This window comes from Globicephala melas, chromosome 14 (genome assembly GCF_963455315.2).
Source record: "Globicephala melas chromosome 14, mGloMel1.2, whole genome shotgun sequence".
Lineage (NCBI taxonomy): Eukaryota > Metazoa > Chordata > Mammalia > Artiodactyla > Delphinidae > Globicephala > Globicephala melas.
In genome coordinates this window covers 79,995,515-80,018,068 of record NC_083327.1, presented here as the reverse complement: position 1 = coordinate 80,018,068, position 22,554 = coordinate 79,995,515, and the positions used below count along the sequence as shown (strand labels likewise).

Below are 22,554 nucleotides of genomic sequence, written 5' to 3'. Positions count from 1 at the left end.
AGTACAGTCTGCATCCCAGTCTGAGTTTGTTCAAATGTGATGACTTCAGCAAGCATGGCCTGCATGTCACTAATATGCAAACTTCCGGGTGCCGAGTAAGAGGCCACACTTCCGTTTGGATAAATGCCTACACACACGGGGCCCCAAGACAGACATCACCAAGCTTTGGGACATTCATGAACAGTGATGGGTGGGTTACTTATGGATTAGTACAAGTCTTAAAGAAACTGATGTCCACATTTGACCTTATTAATGATGCAGGCATTTAATCACATGAAATATAGTATTCAGCCTGACAGCCTCTAATGTGCTTATAAAAAAAGGAAAAATCAAAATATGTCTCTAAATTTTATAAAAATATTTTTTTAATAGTTGGCACTTATATAACATGTACATCTTGTGCTTTCTAATATGGTAGCCACTAGCCACATGGGGCTATTTAAATTCCAATCAGTTAAAATCAAATAAAATAAATTCAACTCCTTGGTTACACTAGACACATTTCAAGTGCTCAGTAACCACATGTGGCAGTGGCAGTGGCAGGAAAGTTCTGTCGGACAGCGCTAGTACAGAGCAGGGAGGTAAACCTCATCCTGGTCGAAAAGACAAAGTTTCCAAATCGAGACTTTAGGTTTTGACATTGGGTTGGAAGCAGAACTTGGAAATATAAACAGCTGCACTATGGTCATAATTTTCAGGAATAAAAAAGCTAAGACTATTACAGAACAAATGAAAGACGTGATTACCTCTAGATTATTTTCACGCTCTCAATTCCCAGAACTCAACTCAATTCTATCAGACATTTGTTAAGCAACACTCTATTCAATGTGCCGCTGCTCTACGTCCTGGGAGTGGGAAGAAGCTGGGGGGGGGGGGCGGGAAGGAGGAGAAGATGCTTGTCTGCCCTCCACAGGCTCACTAGCTCATCAGAAATACGCACCATTAAAATGGAAGTATGAGCCACGTCAACGGGAAAGAGTGGGAGGCCTTATGCAGAAGAGGCACCTGGGATGGTCTTCAGTGGGAGTGTGACCTGAGTGGGTGTCAAGGGCTGGCTGGGGAAAGACCCAAAGGTAAGGCATCCCGAGTGGAGGGGCTGTCGTGATGGTCAGGTATGGAGCATGTTTCTAGACCTGCTAGAGGCCAAAGCAACGGCAGAGACTCGGACGCGAGATGACACACGCACAGTGATGCGTGATGTCGTCCAGAGGACAGGTAGCTCGGGGACACTAAAGTGTGGGCACAGGGAGGAGACATAGGGCTGGAGGAGCTGGAGATCCAAAGGGAGGATTTCAGAAATGAAGGTGTTAGAAAAGGTTTTTCGTATAGTTCAAAAGCCCGTGTGCTACACCTACTGATGTTATGTCACCAGGTCCATGTGACAATCTCCCTAAGCCTCAGTAAGTGTAAACAGGGTCGCATGCACTACCCACCTGAGGGGTGGTGTGAGGGTAAAAAGAGAGCCCAGGTAAAGCTTTTAGCAAGAGCCTGGCACATAGTAACAAGTGCTGGTAATTTAGGTTTATATTTAGATAACTTAGGTAGCAGTTTAGCGGCTATGTTATCTCAGGGCATCTGCGCACCTAGAGCCCGTGCTCCGCAACAAGAGAAGCCACCGCAATGAGAAGCCCGTGCACCACCACAAACAGTGTCCCCCGCTCGCTGCAACTAGAGAAAGCCCGTGCGCAGCAACGAAGACCCAACACAGCCAAACATAAATAAATTTAAAAAGTATTAAAAAAAAAATAAAGATGTACTCTTCATACTCCAACCCTATAGTTATTTAGCATTTCTAGATCATGCCACGATTACTGAGTACGTTATAAACATTTGGCTAAATTTCTCTTTGAAACAGCCATATCCTCAAGTGGGGAGAAAGAATGGCTACAAAGTCATGAGCACGTCCTGCCAAGGGTATGGTGGTGAAGTGGACACACACTGGACAGAGGGTCTACACAGTGGAGGCTCTCTAGCCACGGCCCCCCCAGTTCGTCCTCACTTCTACCCTTGAGCACCACCAGCCCTTCAGAGAACCCTGCACTCGTCCGGCAGGCCCATTCCACTGCACGGCAGCCCGGGAGGGTGATACCACAGATGCCACGTTACGTCAGCTCCAGAACGGCAGGAGCTATGCCTACAGACACTTGGGATGCCCCAGCGTGTGGCACATGACGCCAGAAGTGGGAACCGTGCCAGTCTGCAAACGTTGCTGGCATCTCCTGGCAGGCATTACAGGAATGGTCCCTGGAGCAGGCTCCACCTGGCCCTGCCACCCTGACCACGTTCCCTCTGGGTCATCTCTCAGCCCCAGAATCCCCATCTTTAACGGGACAGTAACAGCACAGACCTCACAGGGTTCTTTAAGGATTAAAAAAGTTAATTTGTCCTCCTATGTGGGGCGTATGATGAAGAGGTTAAGAGTTTAGAATCATACAAACCTGGGTTCTGTTCCTAGCTCCACCTTTTACAAGCTATTGCTATGAGACAAGGTGGGTAACCTCTCACTAAAACTCAGGTTCTAGACCTTTACCATGGGAGTAACTTTCTAAGTATGAAATGTAATCAAGTAGGTGACAAACGCTCCATCGTGCCCAGAACACGGTGCCGCCTGAACGCACGCGGACCCTCTCCTCCATCCACTGATTCAGGGACAGCAGGTCGGGCGGTGGAGACGACAGGAACTCACACTTGTCTGCACCTGAGGGTCTCAAAGACCTTCCGTGTACACATCACGCACTCTCCAAGCCCTGCTCTTACAGTGAGGTCTGAGGACCGCGGCAGCATTGCCTGCTCACCGGCGAGTGCCTTAGACACACACCTGAGATCCTGCATCTCACGCCCATCCCAGATCTACCGACTCGGAATCTGTATTTCAACAAGATCCCCAAGTGACTCACATACGCGTTAAAGCGGAGAATCGCTGCTCCAGAGTTCGCCCTCCAAACTAAGACTGCCCACCATGTCTGGTTATGTCACCAGGTCCATGTGACAATCTCCCTAAGCCTCAGTAAGTGTAAACAGGGTCACATGCACTACCCACCTGAGGGGTGGTGTGAGGGTAAAAAGAGAGCCCAGGTAAAGCTTTTAGCAAGAGCCTGGCACATAGTAACAAGTGCTGGTAATTGAGGTTTATATTTAGAACTTAGGTAGCAGTTTAGCGGCTATGTTATCTCAGGGCATCTTTACAAGATCACTGTGCTGCTCTGGGCAGAACAGGTATTATCACCGTCATTCCCTGGGGGGGCAGGGGGTGTTCGGAGGCTCAGGGAGTTCAAGTGATGTGACGGGGATGGAGGCTGGATTTAGCATCTTGAGAGCACGTGGAAGTCCCAGCAGGAGAGTAAGGCTGTGCTCACCCGCTTGCCTACACAACAGTCTGTCTGGGGACATCCTGAATAGAGCCCACTGCTGCAGAAAAGGGCACTTGTCCTGTCCAGCTAACCAAAGCTGTCACACCAACCCTGAAAACAGCCAGGTGGTGGCACCTGCCACAGCCAGGTCACCTCAGCCGGACTAGAACCCAGGTTTTCTGACCCTGAAGTCCGCTTCCCCTCACACTCCAGTGCATCTGCTTCTGGCTCGGTCAATCCTGCTGGAAAGAGTAATCCTTTCCCTGAAGACCTTTATTAGGTGAGATCTCTTACAGTTTAGGTACCTGGAGAGTCTCCCTGACGATCACACCTGAACGTGCAGCCTTTATGGTTTCAATAGTTTCAATCAGAGATCGGGACAGATTTTAACCAGAGGTTACTGGAAGCAGGACATAGGACAGAACGAGCGTATCCACGGACCAGGAATAACCGGGCACATTGCAGGCCTGCCTTTGCCTTTCGTGTGGCCTTGAAGCCAGCAGGGAGCTTTGGGGGTCACGTGGAAGCCCCGGGGGCTTGGAAGGAGGTGGAAGCCTTTCCCTGTTCTGAACCACTTTCCAAATTCAATAAAATTGAATCTTAAGCCTCATTTGGCCTGTACCCACACCCCAGCCAATGGACGGGTTTATAAGTACGTTTTTCAGACTGCTTGCTGGTTAACTATGAAGTAAGAGCACGAAGAAACCTATGGAGAAAACGGGCAGAAGGGTGATCTTGGGGCGGCCGGAGGCCTGGGATACCCTGGTGGTGACGTTGACCGCGGTGTCAGACTGACTTCTCCTCTCCGACCGGCCCTCACACTGCCTGGGACCCACAGCTGGGCGTTGCTTGTCAGAGGTCATGTCGTTCTGCGACTTGGAGAGTTCTAGAAAATCAATACAAGGATGACAGGTGGGAGCGCGCAGCTCTGCCAGGACCTGTGGGAACCCTCCTCCAGGATTCCTGCACTCCGAGCTCTGGGGCCAGGAGGAGAGTCCCCAACACCGTGCTGGACCCGGGGCACCTGCACAGGACCGAGGGGCTGGATCCTGAACGTGGGTGACTGTGTGTCCCCACATCTCTGCAGGCGGAGCCACCGTCAGGGTGGGGGTTACGGGCGACCTCCCAACCCAGGTTACTCTGCATTCAGGGCACATGTCCCGAGTGTCCGGTTGTCCAAATGCAAAGAAGGCAGCCGAACAAACCAGCTGTTTTTTTACAAAGATTGTATAACTAGATACCACATCTTGAGATGAAAGCAAGACTTGGGGTATCCTCATAACCATTTCGGGAAGCAAACCCTGAAAAGATGACTTAAAATTTTTCTTTTACAGTATAATAGTCTAGAATAAAGATGAGTGAAGGGAAGAGGAAGGACCCACACACAGTGAGAGCCTCTCAAAGGTGAATGCATCCTTTAAAAAGAGCTTCCTTTTCCCATGAGATCCTTGTCTCTATCTTGAAACTACCTTTAGAGTAGCGCCGTCCAACAGGGAGATAATACAGCTCACATATGTCATTTTAAATATTCTAGTAACCTCACTTTAAAAACTAAAAAGAGACAGGTAAAATTAATTTTAATACTATATTTCATTTAATACTATATTTCATTTAATGCAAAATATCCAATGTATTGTGAAAATATATAATCGATAGTAAAATTATTAATGAAAAATTTCACTCTTTTTTCGATACTAAGATTCCGGAATTCAACGTGTATTTCACTCCGGCCCCATTTCGAGAGCCACGTGTGGTTAGAGGTTACCACATAGGACGGTGCAACTCCAGAGCACGCCTCTGTCTTCTGATCCACCATGAGTCCTCAGGCTTTGCTATTTATTAGGCATCTCCTGCATGCACTGAGCAGGGGTAAGGCTGTGGATCATCTCTTTTCTCTAGAGGAGATCCTGCACATGGCTCGCCAAAGCGCCCGGGTATTCATCTTTCCCCCCAGGATGTGTCAGAGCCCCTCCTCTCCGAGAGCAGTGCCAACCACACTGTTCTCAAGTCTACTGTCTGGACTCTTTGGGGCATCCTTCTACACCAGGCAGCTAGAAAGGTCCCAACACACACCAGCCCTCAGAGCTGTCGCTGATGCAAATACAGGTGGAGAGGTGGAGGGGTGAAGGGCCCAGGGCTGTGGCTTTCCCCAGGAGCCAGAGACAGAGAGTGGCCCTTCCCCAGCCAAGGTCACCGGCCAGGCCTTGGCCAGTGGGAATGGCTGGCCTGGACGGTGGTAGAAGAACCCCTGGAGAAGCATCCACTTACTTTTCATGTGGGTGGTGACAGACAGGAACAAATTTTCCACAGACTTATTAAATCCTTTAAACTGACCAAGTTCCTGGAACTGAGAGAGAGACAGAAGGAGAGAGAATGAGAGTTATGTCTGATGACCTGTTTCCCCTGGCAGCCTCCAGGCCGCCAACCCCCAAACCCAGGCACGTGTGGGCGAGGGTGGGTGTGCGTTCTCGGGTTGTGTGCAGACGTGCGTGTGTGTCTGGGGCAGAGGGCACTGTCCTCTCTTTACTCAGCTTCTCCCCTCTGAGTTTTGACCCCTGCATTAAAGGCAGGGGCATCACCACGGGGTTGTTGACAAGATAGCAACTACCTCATAGAAATAACAGCTGACACTTCATGGGCTCGAAGACTGTGCCACGTAAACTCCTGCTTCTTTAGCCTCCTTCTCTTAGGACCCCACCCCAGCTCTGCACAGAAGGGATGCCAATACAGGCAGAATGCACGTGACACAGGGCTGAGGGTGGTACCAGGGACAAGGTAAGCAGACTGGAGCCAATGGTTAGCTCCACCTCCCACAACAGAAGAGAGAAGCAAAAGGAAGAGAAACAGAAATGGGATCCCTCCCCTGTGCGAGTCTCATCCACCCACCCGCCCATCCACCCACCCACCCACCCACCCATCCACCCATCCACCCACCCGCCCACCCACCCACCCATCCACCCACCCGCCCACCCATCCACCCACCCATCCACTCACCCATCCACCCATCCACCCACCCGCCCACCCATCCACCCACCCATCCACTCACCCATCCACCCATCCACCCACGCATCCACCCGCCCATCCACCCATCCACCCATCCATCCACCCACCCCCCCCAGGAATATGTCTTGAGCACATCTGTGCTTGAGTAACTTCAGAGCACTTGAAATCTCTCTCTAGGAGAAAGTAGAGCAGAATTTTGAAGGTCACTCCAGGGTCTCAGTTTGAAATTGAAAAAAGAATACATATTCTGTCTCTCTCACCAGCAGACAGGTATATCCTCCTTTGTTCAGATATAGTTACTCCCCTTAATACACAGAGTAATAACAATGAAAATAATCAAGACCATGTGTTTCTATAGCACTTTACAGTTTCCAAGTACCAGCAGAGACGTTATTTTGTTAATTTCTCACACCACCCACGGGAGGTGAACCAGACGAGAAGAATTATTTCCACCTCCCAGGTGGAAGCCCAGGTAAGTCCCCCATGATCACACAGCTAACTTCCTTGGACGGAAACAGTCCTGGTCTTATGTTAGCGCCTACGAACCCTCAAAGACACACACGCACATTTCCAGACACTCCCAGGCCTGCGAGTCACACACCTGCGCATCAACCTGTATTTCCCTTTCCGCCCCCAGAGACCCCTGACACGTGGCAGCCCATCCAGAACCCCACGCTCAAGGGCACAGTTAGGGGAGAGAACCAACAAAATGACAAGAGTAAAAAGATGGGGATGCAGGGTGCAGGCGAGGACGTGGGGTACAGGCAGCACATGCGTCCACTGACAGTGCGGGGGACGGGGGATGGTCCCATGGCCCCCAGAGCGTGATGGAAGTGCAGACACCAGGCAGGGCCCAGCACTCCCCAGCCTCCGATCGGGGCCCCCATTCTCTCGCCTTATGACCCACTCCAGCCACGGCTGGATCCCTTTGCCGTGAGGCTGAAGCTCGCAGGTTCCCCCTCTCCTCCTCTCGCATTTCCCCTTCCCAGGAGGCACACAGAACAGGCACGTTACCCTGCCAGGGCCGCCGCCGCACTGGCTTCCACTGAGAGGGGGTGGAGAAGAAGGAACCACGGAAATTTTGCTGCTGAGGAAAAATACAAGGGTAAGAAAGGAGATATGAGTCTTCAAATATTAGTCTTAGAAATACACAACATTTGTATTTATCCTATAATTCAAGTTCTCTGCCTTTTTTTTTTTAAACACTGCCTCACTTTTCAGAAGAGGGGTCAGCAGCCTGCCTGGATCTGCTCTGCACAGGGCCTGATTCCCTGGGGGCTGGAATGTGGGAAATGGGCGTCATGTGGTCTAAGGTCTGGGCGTTGCACTCCATCTGTGTGCTGCAGAATAGCTGGGGTGCTCGGGACCGGCTCTGTGGAATCCGGGCTCCACACGTGTGTGCCGTGTGGCCTTGAGCGCCCTCTCAGTGGACACCATGCAGCAGAATTCCCCACATGTCATGGATGTAAAAACTGACCATAAGAGCAATTAGAAGCTTGTGCTAAGAGAAGTGGGGGTGGGGGTGGGGGGATGGAGTAAAAAAATGAAAAAGTCCTGAGATTGGAAAATCTCACCATGAGCAAGAAAAAAGCTGCTGGTGGAGAGCTTCCAGTAATACTGTAATAAATTCAGCACAGTCAGGTGTGTGAATTACTGCCATAGCTTCAGGACGGCTGGGCGTTCAGTAAAGTTACTGTGTCTCAGGCCAATATTCAAATCCACCAAGGTTTATTCCACAAATGTCTCCAAGGTGTCAAGCGCTGGGCAAGATGTTGGCGACATGAATGATTCATAAAGGCAAAGGCTTGGTTCAGAGTCTCACTGGACGCGCCATCAGAAACAATATTTAGTTTGCTCACAAGATTTCAGAATTCAAGGAACAAAATGTTTTGTGAGAAAATCCTACGCTAGCTCCTTCTAGCTTTTCATAAGAATCTGGAAACATCTCTGAATCTTTCTCAGGCACTTTATCATCTTTTTTAAAAAAAGTTACATTCCAAAGCAGTGACATCTGAAAGTCAAGAGATCTGTCAGTTCTTTCAGCACGTCCTTAGTGCTCTAGCCCGAGGGCCCAGGACGGCCTGTCCTTTGACTACACTCACCTCAGCTTCTGATAAGATTTCAAGAGCTTTGCTCCAGCTGTCTCGTGCTTGCCTGGAAGAGATAACAATAAAGGTCATTTATTACTAAGAATATAACTTAGATGATGCAGATACAGGATGTAATAAATTAGAATTATTTTTCTAATATCACATCTTGTGATTAAAAAGTAAGACACCGTTTTGGGGTGACAGAGATGCTCTAAAGTCAGACTGTAGTGATGCGTAACTCCATACATTTACCCAAAATCATGAAATTGTACATTCAAATGTTCCACTAAAGCTGCTGTTACACACACACACACACACACACACAGAGTAAGAGACCATACTTGCTGGAAATGACCGCTTTTATTGAAAGTTGATGCTGGATTAGATTTTTAAATTCTGGATAATTTGAAAACCAGTTCATGCTTCTAAGCTTCCATTTGTCCTTCGGAAACATTTCATAACGGAACGACTACATTCCTTTAAACATTCTTTGTTATGGAGATTAATTCAATCTTTTAAAAAATGTAATCTACTTATTTCTAGTTATAGAGGCTAATAAGTTCCTAAATAAGACTCCATTTGATAATAGTACTCTTTTTGTTTCAAGGAAAGGGGATTTTATGATGTATTAAGACCCCCAAAATAGAATTCTCCAAGTCCGCAGTTCTGTGAACACAATGTTTCCTGACCCAATGCAAAGGGAGAGGTCAGCCCACTGCCACCCCGACCCCAGCTGGAGGCCAGAAGTGGATTCTGCTGCTCTGGGAAGTTCCCTAGAGGCTCCACAATGCCCAACACAGCTGAGAACCGCCAGACCTGCCATCCTAGGAGGTCAGTGGAGCTCCCGTCTTGTGTGTTCGGAAGGCTTTAATCCATCCCAAACTCCATAAGACAGGAGGAAGGGCGGGGATAGTAAGACAATCAGGAATTACAGGGAGGCCTTTGGGAGGAGGGCATATGGCTCTGATATCAAGTCCAAAACCTTAAAGCTGGGGACAGCTAACCCCTCAGCTGACCTTGAGCTGACCACCACCCCGTCAGGGGTCCTAAATTAGGGGGCTCAGGACGCACATCGGCCCTGAAATCCTATCTCAGATTTTGAGTCCACCTGCCCGTGTGCATTTTTCTGGGGTTCACAATGGTGGTCACCAAATTCTAACAGGAGTCTCTGAGCCATGTCCCTGCCCCACCACAAAATAATTCTTTAAGAACAAAAAAGGCCTCACCCAAAGGCTGAGTGCTCAGCTAGCAGAACCAGCTAGTAATGGGTGAAATCCCGTATCTGCGGGACCCACAGGAAAGAAGAGAGCCAGGCCAGAAGCAAAAAGACAGCCACCCTAAGTGCACTGGAGTTGCGAAAGCAGAGAAAAACAAGGCAAACAGAAAGGAGAGAGAGACGCCGTTCGTCCAGCCTGTCCTGGGTGAAAATGCAGAATCCAGGGGACAGGGTGCTGGCGAGCTGTTGGCTGTGTCACAGCTCAGGTGCTGCCGGCCCCTCCCCACTGCCCTGCCACCTCAGCCCCTCGTCCTCTCGACCCTGGACTGTTGTGGTCGCTTCCCAGAGGCACAGCCACCAGCTACAGCCCCTCCCTCCAAGCTGATGCTCTCTCCTCCGCTTACAGTCCCCCAGTGGCTCCCTACTGCCTTCGCGGAGGTCCCAGCCCCACTGGCATCCCTGGGCCTCCAGCCCGTTCTCCACTTACCCCGCCCCACCTCCCCAGGCTAATTGCCCTTCTACCTCAGGCCCGTACCTCCCTCCTAAACCCCAGCTTAGGCCCTGTCCCATTTCTAAATACCCGTCCTGAGCCCCAGGAGGCCCAGCCCACGCACAGGTCTCTGCTGCCCCCTGCTGGCTGCACCGGGCCGCACCGCCAGATGGCAAACATTCTAGGCTCTATGCCTTCTCTGTCTCATGCCCTCAACGTTGCACTTGGGACAGCAGCCACAGACAAGGTTAAAGGGTGGGGGCGTGTCTGTGTTCTGATAGTGGACATCGAAATTTGAATTTCCTGTGTTTTGTGTGTCACAAATATTATTCTTTTGACCATTAAAAAATGTAAAACCCGTTCTTAGCTCATGGGAAGTACGAAAACAGGCAGAAGGATAGGTTTGGGCTGTGGGACCTAGTTTGCCCCACGTCCTTGCTGCTCCAGGTGTGGATGGCAGCCCTCGGCAGGGCACCGGCGGGGAGCTTGTGAGCAATGCAGAGTCCCAGGCCAACCCTAGCCCTGCAGGGTGGGCCTCTGCTCGCTGAAGGTTGAGGAGCGCCGCCCTGTGGCTCTGTCCCTGTTTATTGCCATTTTGTTTTTTTTTTTCCCCTTCTGTTCCTCAGCCATTTCTTACCAGAGGCTTCCTTAAAAAGCACTATTTACTTGTTAACATTTTTTTTTTAATGCATGTAACTACTATGAGGAAATGCTCGTGGAAACAAACGCCCCCCCTTCCCCCAAGGTCTCCTGACAGGCAGGCTGGGGCCCTGCTCTGGCTGCCTCGTTAGGCCTCACAGGGAGCAGCTGTGGGTCAGGGCCCCCAGGATCCTAGGCTTTGGGGCACGTTCAGGGAAGCGCAGTGGCATTTATTAGAAGCTAACTGTCCGCCAGGGGCTGTGCGGGGCACTCTGCATGCATTTGCTCCGTGGTTCGTCACCAGGTGTCATCCCAATTCTATAAGTGAAAACCAAGGCTCGCGGGTATTGTGCAACAGGTCCTGGGCTCAGTTCTCCCTGCTGCCACCCACCCTCCGGAGCACACATGACGTCCTGTCCTCTGCTAGCAACTCACAGCCCAAGTGGCTACAAAAGAAACTTCGACCGGCATAAGAAAGCTGCTTAGGGTTGAGCTGTGTCCTCTATGAAAAGATAAGTTGAAGCCCTACCCACAGGCAACTGTGAATGTGACCTTATTTCGAGATAGAGCCTTTGCAGATCAAGTTCAGGTGAGGACATTAGGGCGGGTCCTGAGCCAATAGGACTAGTGTCCTTGTAAAAAGGGAAAATTTGGACACAGAGGCAGACAGGCGCAGAGGAAAGGTAAGGAGGCGATGGCGGTGTCACGACAGAGGCAGAGACTGGAGTGGTGTGTCCACAAGCCAAGGAACACCAAGGGTTGCTGGGAACCGACAGGAGCTGGAAGAGGCAGCGAGAGATTCTCCCCAAGAGCCCGCAGAGGAAGCATGGTCCCTCTGACAACTTGACTTTGGACTTCCAGCCTCCAGAACTGTGAGACAATACGTCTCTGCTGTTCAAAGCCACCCAGTTTGCACTTTGTTACAGCAGCCGGGGAAAACTACTACAGAGGTCCCGTGTGATTCGGTCCCTACCGACCTGTCCAGTGCCACCTGCTGCCACCCCCGTCCCATTTGCAGGTCCAGCTGAAGCTGCACTCTCCTGATGCCCCACACCCACGAGACTGCACCTCTTCCACACCACTTGCTCCATCCTTCTAGTGGTTTATTCTCCAGATTCTGGGCCTGTCCTCACCAGGCTGGTCTCCTCATGGGTGCCACACACACTTGCTTTGAAATTCCTCTGACTGCACTGCGATCACTGGCATATGTCTGTCTCCCCCACTAGATGGTGACAACTTTGAGGACACGGGCCTTGTCGTATATATCTCAGTGCCCCCAGCACCCAGCAGAGGGCTTGCCATGCAGAGGTGGTTACAATAAATGACAACAATAGAAACCAACGCTATTTTAACAAGAAGCGTGACATCATTTAATAAGCCGTACCAAATATGTACGAAACAAGGTCATTTTTTCACCACTTGGCCTAATTTCATCCATTTGTTCACATTAATTGCATGTAATACACACAGGCTCTTTACAGAGATGAGGATAACGGGACACAACCTCTGCTCAGAAGCAGGAGCTTATGATGCTATAAGCAGCCCCATGAACCGCAGGACGGAACAGAGGCTTCTCGATCAAAAAGCAACCTGCAACTGGCACAAGCACATCCGTGGCATCGTTATACATCTAAGGACTACCGTATATACTGTATCTACTTCCCCATCTAAAAACAATAGGGATAAGGCAACATACTTCAGGTGTTCATAAAAAGTCCTCTAGAACGGATGCCCATCTTGAGCCAGGCTCGAGTGTGACACTGGCCGAGAACACCAGTTGCCTACCAGCCAGCACCCTGGGCCTCAGGTCCTGCCACAGATGCCACGCTCTGTCACCCCGACACCTCTCTCTGGGGTGACATGTTTCCCAGGAAAGAGGGCATATGGCAGACTCCCTGGAATGCTCCAGTGCAACTCTGTCAACCAGCCACATCACGTGGTCACAGGTGACTGCAGGGCCTCACATCCTGAAGCATGGGATCTGTGTAGCTTAGTCTTTTTCTAAGACATGGTCGTTAACTTCCCCTCCTACACTGTAAGGCCCCACAGAAGCCCTTCACCCACGTAGTCACGGACACCCAGAGAGTCATGTCGGACAGCTGTGGAGCGAACAGACAGGGCCAACAAACGGAAGGGTGGCCTGGCCCAGAGCCGTCTCTCTGCTGGGGCCCATGGAGTGGGAGAGAAGCATCCTTCGTAGGAAACCATACTGTGCAGTTCCAGGCGTGACCCAAAGCAAAGCGCAGGTAGGTCTACCCACACAGAGCCTCCCTGGGAACTATACAAATACACTCCTTCATCAAAGCTGCTCTGTCCACCCCTAAGAGTTGGTTGTAATATATGGATTTTGTTAGAACACATTCTGCTGCATCTTCCAGAAAAATCATCACAATATACACACAAACCTAGGATGTCTACGATGTGAACAGTAGCCCCTCAGATGTGGCTCCCTTGTACAGTGCCCAACCTGTACAACTGTATGCGACAGTCCTGAGGGTTGGCCCACACTGGAGCTTAAGTACCCTCCAAATGCTAGAAAAAGGTGACTAAAACCAGAGGTTCGGTGTGTGTGTTGGCTGGGGTTGGGTATTGGACAATTATAATCTGTTTCAGGACTTGTTTCTTTCATAGGAAAGAAAAGGTCTCTAGGACAATAAAGTTTAAATAAACCAACCTTTGGCTCACTTATGCAAAGTGGAAAAATCTCTCCAAAAAATTGAAGAATTTTTTGAAGAATCAGAAGAATCAGAATGTGAAGAATCTTGATATCCTGTCATAAATGGTTTCAGAGCTGGATTCCAGAGCCTTTTTAGGTATATTTTAGCCCTTATAGAAGTTTCAGCTTAGATAGCACTGGGGCCAAGACATCATTCCAGGATGAAAGGAGACACAGTGCACAACTGTGAGTCAGCCACCAATGCCTGCCAGAAGAACTGAAATTAATAGATTTATAATCCTGCTGGCAGAAAGTGTATCTCATCCAGTGTCTTTCTACCACTAGACATTACTCTTCTGCTTAGCTGCAAGAAAGAAAAATAATTTTTCCCTTTAATTAAGCTCCCTGTATTCTATCAGCAGAAATTCTGGATGGCTTCTGTGTTAATAATCCTCAAGATCTGGGCAGTAACTCTTCCACAAAGAGACACTTGAGGTTGAAGGTAACTGGTCCAGGAGTGGTGCGAACCTGGGGATAAATGGGTATAAACTGCTTTTCCACAGCCTTTAATTTTCTCTAAATATTGAATGTGGGTTTTAAGAGTTCTCTATCCTAAAGATTCTAGATATTAATCCCTTATCAGAAATGCGATTTCCAAATATTTTCTCCCATTTCATGGGTTGACTTTTTCTCTGTTGATAATATCCTTTGATGCACAAAAGTTTTTCATTTTGATGAAGTCTAGTTTATTTCTTTTTTCTGTTACCTGTGCCTTTCGTATCATATCTGAGAAATCACTGTCCTCTCAGACTTCAGACAATACTACAAAGCTACAGTAATCAAAACAGCATGATATTAGCACAAAAACAGACATATGGATCAATGGAACAGAATAGAGAGCCTGGTAATAAACCCATGCACCTACGGTCAATTAATCTTTGATAAAGGTGGCAAGAATATACAATGGAGAAAAGACAGTCTCTTCAGCAAGTGGTGTTGGGAAAGTTGGACAGTCACATGTGTATCAACGAAGTTAGAACACTCCCTCACACCATACACAAAAATAAACACAAAATGGCTTATAAAGACTTACATATAAGACATGACACAACAGAATTCCTGGAAGAGAACATAGACAAATATTCTGACATAAGTCGTAGCAATGTTTTCTTAGGTCAGTCTCCTAAGGCAATAGAAATAAAAGCAAAAATAAGCAAATGGGACCTTGTCAAACTTGGTTTTTGCACAGCAAGGGAAGCCATAAACAAAAAACCTACAGACTGGGAGAAAATATTCGCAAACGATGAGACTGACAAGGGCTTAGTTTCCAAAATATATCAACAGTTCATACAACAATATCAAAAAAACAATCCAATGTAAAAATGGGCAAAAGACCTAAACAGACGTTTTTCCAAAGAAGATACACAAATGGCCAATAGGCACATGAAAAAATGCTCAACATCACTAATTATTAGAGAAATATAAATCAAAACTACAATGAAGTATCACATCACACTGGTCAGAATGGCCATCATCAAAATGTCTACAGATAATGAATGCTGGAGAGGGTGTGGAGAAAAGGGAACCCTCTTGCACTGTTGGTGGGAATGTAAATTGATACAGCCACTATGGAGAACAGTATGGAGGTTCCTTAAAAAACTAAAAATAGAATTACCATATGACCCAGCAATCCCACTACTGGGCATATATCCAGAGAAAACGCTAATTCAAAAAGATACATGCACCCCAATGTTCATAGCAGCACTATTCACAATAGCCAAGACATGGAAACAATCTAAGTGTCCATCGATAGATGAACAGATAAAGAAGATGTGATACATGTATACAATGGAGTATTACTCAGCGATTAAGAATGAAATAATGCCATTTGCAGCAATATGGATGGACCTAGAGATTATCATAGTAAGCGAAGTAAGTCAGAGAAAATGAATAACATATGTTATCACCTATACGTGGAATCTTTTTTCTCAATTACAAATGACATTATTTTCAAAACAGAAACAGATTCACAGACATAGAAAACTTATGGTTACCAAAGGGGAAAGAGGGGTAGGGAGGGATAAACTAGGAGTTTGGGATTAACAGATACACACTACTATATATAAAATAAACAACAAGGACCTACTGTACAGCACAGGTAAGTATATTCAATGTCTTATGATAACCTATAATGGAAAAGAATTTGAAAAGAATTATATATATGAATATATATGAAACAATATATACACGAAACTGAATCACTTTGCTATACACCTGAAACTAACACAACATTGTAAATCAACTATACTTCAATTAAGAAAACAAAAACATTGTCAAAGCCAATGTCTTCTTTCCCTGTTTTAAGAGCTTTATAGTTTTAGGTCTTACTTTTAGGTCTTTGATCCTTTGAGTTAACTTTTGTTTAGTGTTAGGTAAGAGTCTAACTTCATTCTTTTACACATACACATCGTTTTCCCAGCACCCTTTATTGAAAAGGCTGTCCTTTCCCCATTGAATGATATTGGCACCCTTGTCAAAAATCACTTGACTATAAAACACAGGGAATATAGCCAACATTTTATAATAACTATAAATGGAGTATAACCTTTGAAAATTGTCAATCACTGTTGTACACCTGTAACTTATATAATATTGTACATCAACTATACTTCGATTAAAAAAAAAGTCACTTAATCGTATGCGCAAGAGTTTTGTTCTGGGATCTCTATTCTATTCCACTGGTCTACATGTCTGCCCTTATGCCAGGGCCTCACTCTTTGGATTACTGTGGCTTTGTAGTAAGTTCTGATATCAGGAAGTATGAGTCTTCCAGCTTTCTTTTTCCTTTTCAAGAAACAACCAAAACAACCCAATTCAAAAATGGGCAAAGACTTGAATATACATTTCTCCAAAGAAGACATAGAAATGGCCCAATAAGCAGATGAAAAGATATTAAACATCACTAATCATTAGGGAAATGTAAATCAAAACCACAATGATATAGCAACTATGGAAAAACAGTATGAAGTTTCCTCCGTTTATTTCTTTAAAAATAGAACTACTACATGATCCGGCAATCCCACTTCTGGGTACATATCCAAAGGAGATGAAATTACTATTTTAAGGAAACATCTGCAGTCCCATGTTCATTGCAGCATTATTCACAATCGCCAAGACATGGAAACAGTCTAAGTAACCATCAACAGATAAATGAATAAAGAAAATGTGGCATACACACACACACACACACACGATGAAATATTATTCAGCCATAAAAAAGGAAATCCTGATATTTGCAACAACATGGAAAGACCCTGATAGCACTAAGCTAAATGAAATAAGTCAGAGAAAGAAAAGTATCACATGATGTCAATTATGTGTGGAATCTAAAACCACTGAACTTGTAGAAACAGAGGAGAATGGTGGTTGCCAAGAGCTGAAGGCTGGGGGAAATGGGGAGATGTTGGTCAAAGGCTACCAACTTTCACTTATAAGATGAGTAAGTTCTGGGGATCTAATGTATAGTGACCATGGTGACTACAGTTAACAATACTACATGTACACTTGAAAGGTGCTTTGAGTAGAGCATTAATGTTCTCACCATGACAACAACAAAATGGTACTTATGTGAAGGATGTGTTAACTTTATGGTGGTAAACATTTGAGATACATACATATATATATACATACATACATACACACACACACACACACACATATATATATATATAAATCATCAAGAAATAAAAAGAATCCATACACAGAACTGAATAAATGTCAGGCTTGCAGATACCCAATAAAGGCAGACTGAATGCCTAAAACCACCACAATTAGATATCACCTCATACCCATTACAATGGCTCTTAAACAACAACAATAAAAAAGAGAAAACAAGTGTTAGCACAGATATGGAGAAATTGGAACCCTTGTGAATTTCTAGTAGGAATATAAAATGGGGCAGCCACTAGGGAAAAACAAAATGGCAGTTCCTCAGAAAATTAAACATAGAATTACCATTTGATCCAGCAATTCCAATTCTGGGTAAAAACACAAAAGAAGTGAAAGCTGGGACTTGAATAGATATTTCAGTGTTCATAGAAGCATTATTCATAATAGCCAAAAGGTAGAAGCAACCCAAGTGTCCACTGATACATGAATGGATAAACAAAATGTGGGATATACATCCAATGAAATATCATTCAGTCTTGCAAAGGAATAAAATTCTGATATATGCTACAACATGGATAAAACTTGAAGACATGCTAAGTGAAATAGGGACAAATATATTATGATTCCACTTATATGAGCTACTTAGAGTAATCAAAATCATAGAGACAGAAAGTAGAAGGGTGGTTGTCAGAGGCTGCAAGAGGGGGGCAGAAGGGACGGAGGAGTTGTTTAATGGGTACAGAGTTGCAGTTTTGCAAGACGAAAACATCCTAGAGATAGGTGGTGGTAGTGGTTAAAGAACAATGAAAAGTTACTAATGCTACTGAACTGTACACTTAGAAATAGTTAAAATCATAAATTTTATATTATGTATATTTTACAACAATAAAAAAATGAACCTGGAGTTCTTCAATTTAAAATGATGTCTTGGATAGCCTCATCCACCAGAGGGCAGACAGCAGAAGCAAGAAGAACTACAATCCTGCAGCCTGTGGAACAAAAACCACATTCACAGAAAGATAGACAAGATGAAAAGGCAGAGGGCTATGTACCAGATGAAGGAACAAGGTAAAACCCCAGAATAACAACTAAATGAAGTGGAGATAGGCAACCTACCAGAAAAAGAATTCAGAATAATGATAGTGAAGATGATCCAGGACCTCGGAAAAAACATGGAGGCAAAGATAGAGACGATGCAAGAAATGTTTAACAAAGACCTAGAAGAATTAAAGAACAAACAGAGATGAAAAATACAATAACTGAAATGAAAACTACACTAGAAGGAATCAATAGCAGAATAACTGAGGCAGAAGAATGGATAAGTGACCCGGAAGACAGAATGGTGGTATTCACTGCTGAACAGAATAAAGAAAAAAGAATGAAAAAAATGAAAATAGCCTAAGAGACCTCTGGGACAACATTAGACGCAACAACATCCGCATCATAGGGGTCCCGGAAGGACAAGAGAGAGAGAAAGGACCAAAGAAAACATCTGAAGAGATTATAGTCGAAAACTTCCCTAACACGGGAAAGGAAATAGCCACCCAAGTCCAGGAAGCACAGAGAGTCCCATACAGGATAAACCCAAGGAGAAACACGCCGAGACACATACTAAGCAAACTGGCAGAAATTAAAGACAAAGAAAAATTATTGAAAGCAGCAAGGGAAAAACAACAAATAACATACAAGGGAACTCCCATAAGGTTAACAGCTGATTTCTCAGCAGAAACTCTACAAGCCAGAAGGGAGCAGCATGATATACTTAAAGTGATGAAAGGGAAAAACCTACAACCAAGATTACTCTACCTGGCAAGGATCTCATTCAGATTCAATGGAGAAATCAAAAGCTTTACAGACAAGCAAAAGCTAAGAGAAGTCAGCACCACCAAACCAGCTCTACAACAAATGCTAAAGGAACTTCTCTAAGTGGGAAACACAAGAGAAGAAAAGGACCTACAAAAACAAACCCAAAACAGGGGACTTCCCTGGTGGCGCAGTTGATAAGACTCCACGCTCCCAACGCAGGGGGCCCAGGTTCAATCCCTGCTCAGGGAACTAGATGCCACATGCATGCCGCAACTAAGAGTTCACATGCTGCAACTAAGGAGACCTGGAGCCGCAACTAAGGAGCCTGCCTGCTGCAGCTAAGACCTGGCGCAACCAAATAAATAATTAAATAAATATTTAAAAAACCAAAACAATTAAAATGGTCACAGGAACATACATATCGATAATTACCTTAAACATGAATGGATTAAATGTTCCAACCAAAAGACATAGGCTTGCTGAATGGATACAAAAACAAGACCCACATATATGCTGTCTACAAGAGACCCAATTCGGACCTAGGGACACATACAGACCAAGTAAGGGGATGGAAAAAGATATTCCATCCAAATGGAAATCAAAAGAAAGCTGGAGTAGCAATACTCATATCAGATAGACTAGACTCTAAAGAATGTTATAAGAGACAAGGAAGGACACTACATAATGATCAAGGGATCAATCCAAGAAGAAGATATAACAATTTTAAATATATATGCAACCGACATAGGAGCACCTCAATACATAAGGCAACTGCTAACAGGTATAAAAGAGGAAATCGACAGTAACACAATAATGGGGGGGGACTTTAACACCTCACTTACACCAATGGACAGACCATCCAAAATGAAAATAAGTAAGGAAACCGAAGCTTTAAATGACACAAAGACCAGATAGATTTAATTGATATTTATAGGACATTCCATCCAAAAACAGCAAATTACACTTTCTTCTCAAGTGCGCATGGAACATTCTCCAGGATAGATCACATCTTGGGTCACAAATCAAGCCTCAGTAAATTTAAGAAAACTGAAATCATATCCATCTTTTCTGACTGCAACACTATGAGATTAGAAATGAATTACAGGGAAAAAAATGTAAAAAACACAAACACATGGAGGCTAAACAATACATTACTAAATAACCAAGAGTTCACTGAAGAAATCAAAGAGGAAATAAAAAAATACCTAGAGACAAGTGACAATGAAAACACGATGATCCAAAACCTATGGGATGCAGCAAAAGCAGCTCTAAGAGGGAAGTTTATAGCTACACAAGCCTACCTCAAGAAACAAGAAAGATCTCAGATAAACAATCTAATGCTACACCTAAAGGAACTAGAGAAAGAAGAACAAACAAAACCCAAAGTTAGCAGGAGGAAAGAAATCATAAAGATCAGACCAGAAATAACTGAAATAGAAACAAAGAATAGCAAAGATCAATAAAACTAAAAGCTGGTTCTTTGAGAAGATAAAACAAAATTGATAAACCATTAGCCAGGCTCATCAAGAAAGAGGGAGAGGACTCAAATCAATAAAATTAGAAATGAAAAGGGAGAAGTTACAACAGACACCGCAGAAATACAAAACATCCTAAGACACTACTACAAGCAACTGTATGCCAATAAAATGGACAACCTGGAAGAAATGGACAAATTCTTAGAAAGGTATAACCTTCCAAGACTGAAGCAGGAAGAAACAGAAAATATGAACAGACCAATCACAAGTAATGAAACTGAAACTGTGATTAAAAATCTTCCAACAAACAAAAGTCCAGGACCAGATGGCTTCACAGGTGAATTCTATCCAACATTTAGAGAAGAGCTAACACCCATCCTTCTCAAACTCTTCCAAAATATTGCAGAGGAAGGAACACTCCCAAACTCATTCTATGAGGCCACCATCACCCTGATACCAAAACCAGACAAAGATACTACAAAAAAAGAAGATTACAGACTAATATCACTGATGAATATAGATGCAAAAACCCTCAACAAAATACTAGCAAACAGAATCCAACACATTAAAGGGATCATACACCATGATCAAGTGGGGTTTATCCCAGGGACACAAGGATTCTTCAATATATGCAAATCGATCAATGTGATACACCATATTAACAAACTGAAGAATAAAACCCATATGATCATCTCAATAGATGCAGAAAAAGCTTTTGACAAAATTCAACACCCATTTATGATCAAAACTCTCCAGGAAGTGGGCATAGAGGGAACCTACCTCAACATAATAAAGGCCATATATGACAAACTCACAGCAAACATCATTCTCAATGGTGAAAAACTGAAAGCATTTCCTCTAAGATCAAGACAAGGATGTCCACTCTCACCACTATTATTCAACATAGTTTTGGAAGTTCTAGCCATGGCAATCAGAGAAGAAAAAGAAATAAAAGGAATACAAATTGGAAAAGAAGAAGTAAAACTGTCATTCTTTGCCGATGACATGATACTACACATAGAGAATCCTAAAGATGCCACCAGAAAACTACTAGAGCTAATCAATGAATTTGGTAAAGTAGCAGGACACAAAATTAGTGCACAGAAATCTCTTGCATTCCTATACACTAATGATGAAAAATCTGAAAGAGAAATTAAGGAAACACTCCCATTTACCATTGTAACAAAAAGAATAAAATACCTAGGAATAAACCTACCTAGGGAGACAAAAGACCTGTATGCAGAAAACTATAAGACACTGATGAAAGAAATTAAAGATGATATAAACAGATGGAGAGAGATACCATGTTCTTGGATTGGAAGAATCAATATTGTGAAAATGACCATACTACCCAAAGCAATCTACACATTCAATGCAATCTCTATCAAATTACCAATGGCATTTTTTTTTTTACAGAACTAGAACAAAAAATCTTAAAATTTGTCTGGAGACACAAAAGACCCTGAATAGCCAAAGCAGTCTTGAAGGAAAAAAACAGAGCTGGAGGAATCAGACTCCCTGACTTCAGGCTATACGACAAAGCTACAGTAATCAAGACAATATGGTACTGGCACAAAAACAGAAACATAGATCAATGGAGTAAGATAGAAACCCCAGAGATAAACCCACACACCTATGGTCAACTAATCTATGACAAAGGAGGCAAGGATATACAATGGATAAAAGACAGTCTCTTCAATAAGTGGTGCTGGGAAAACTGGACAGCTACATGTAAAGGAATGAAATTAGAACACTCCCTAACATCATACACAAAAATAAACTCAAAATGGATTCGAGACCTCAACATAAGACCAGACACTATAAAACCCTTAGAGGAAAATATAGGAAGAACACGCTTTGACATAAATCACAGCAAGATCTTTTTTGACCCACCTCCTAGAATAATGGAAATAAAAACAAAAATAAACAAATGGGACCTAATGAAACTTCAAAGCTTTTGCACAGCAAAGGAAACCATAAACAAGACGAAAAGACAACCCTCAGAATGGGAGAAAATATTTGCAAATCAACCAGTGGACAAAGGATTAACCTCCAAAATATTTAAACAGCTCATGTAGCTCAATATTAAGAAAACAAATAACCCAATCTAAAACTGGGCAGAATATCTAAACAGACATTTCTCCAAAGAAGACATACCGA

At 44.6% G+C, this 22,554-nt stretch overlaps 1 protein-coding gene across 6 annotated transcripts in view; it reads right to left on the bottom strand.

Moving 5' to 3' along the window:
* Positions 1-22,554, bottom strand: part of SYTL3 (synaptotagmin like 3) — an 81,725-nt gene that overhangs the window by 31,455 nt on the left and 27,716 nt on the right. For 3 of the 6 annotated variants that reach the window (XM_070043520.1, XM_070043519.1, XM_070043517.1), the window contains exons 4-7: positions 8,456-8,507; positions 7,368-7,440; positions 5,619-5,697; positions 4,112-4,236 (exon numbers count right to left, since the gene is read on the bottom strand). In XM_070043520.1, coding sequence (XP_069899621.1) covers positions 4,112-4,236; positions 5,619-5,697; positions 7,368-7,440; positions 8,456-8,507 — 329 coding nt within the window. Of the gene's footprint in view, positions 1-4,111; positions 4,237-5,618; positions 5,698-5,955; positions 6,222-7,367; positions 7,441-8,455; positions 8,508-22,554 lie in introns of those variants that run through there. The other 3 variants (XM_070043518.1, XM_070043521.1, XM_070043522.1) reach the window with 3 other exon arrangements.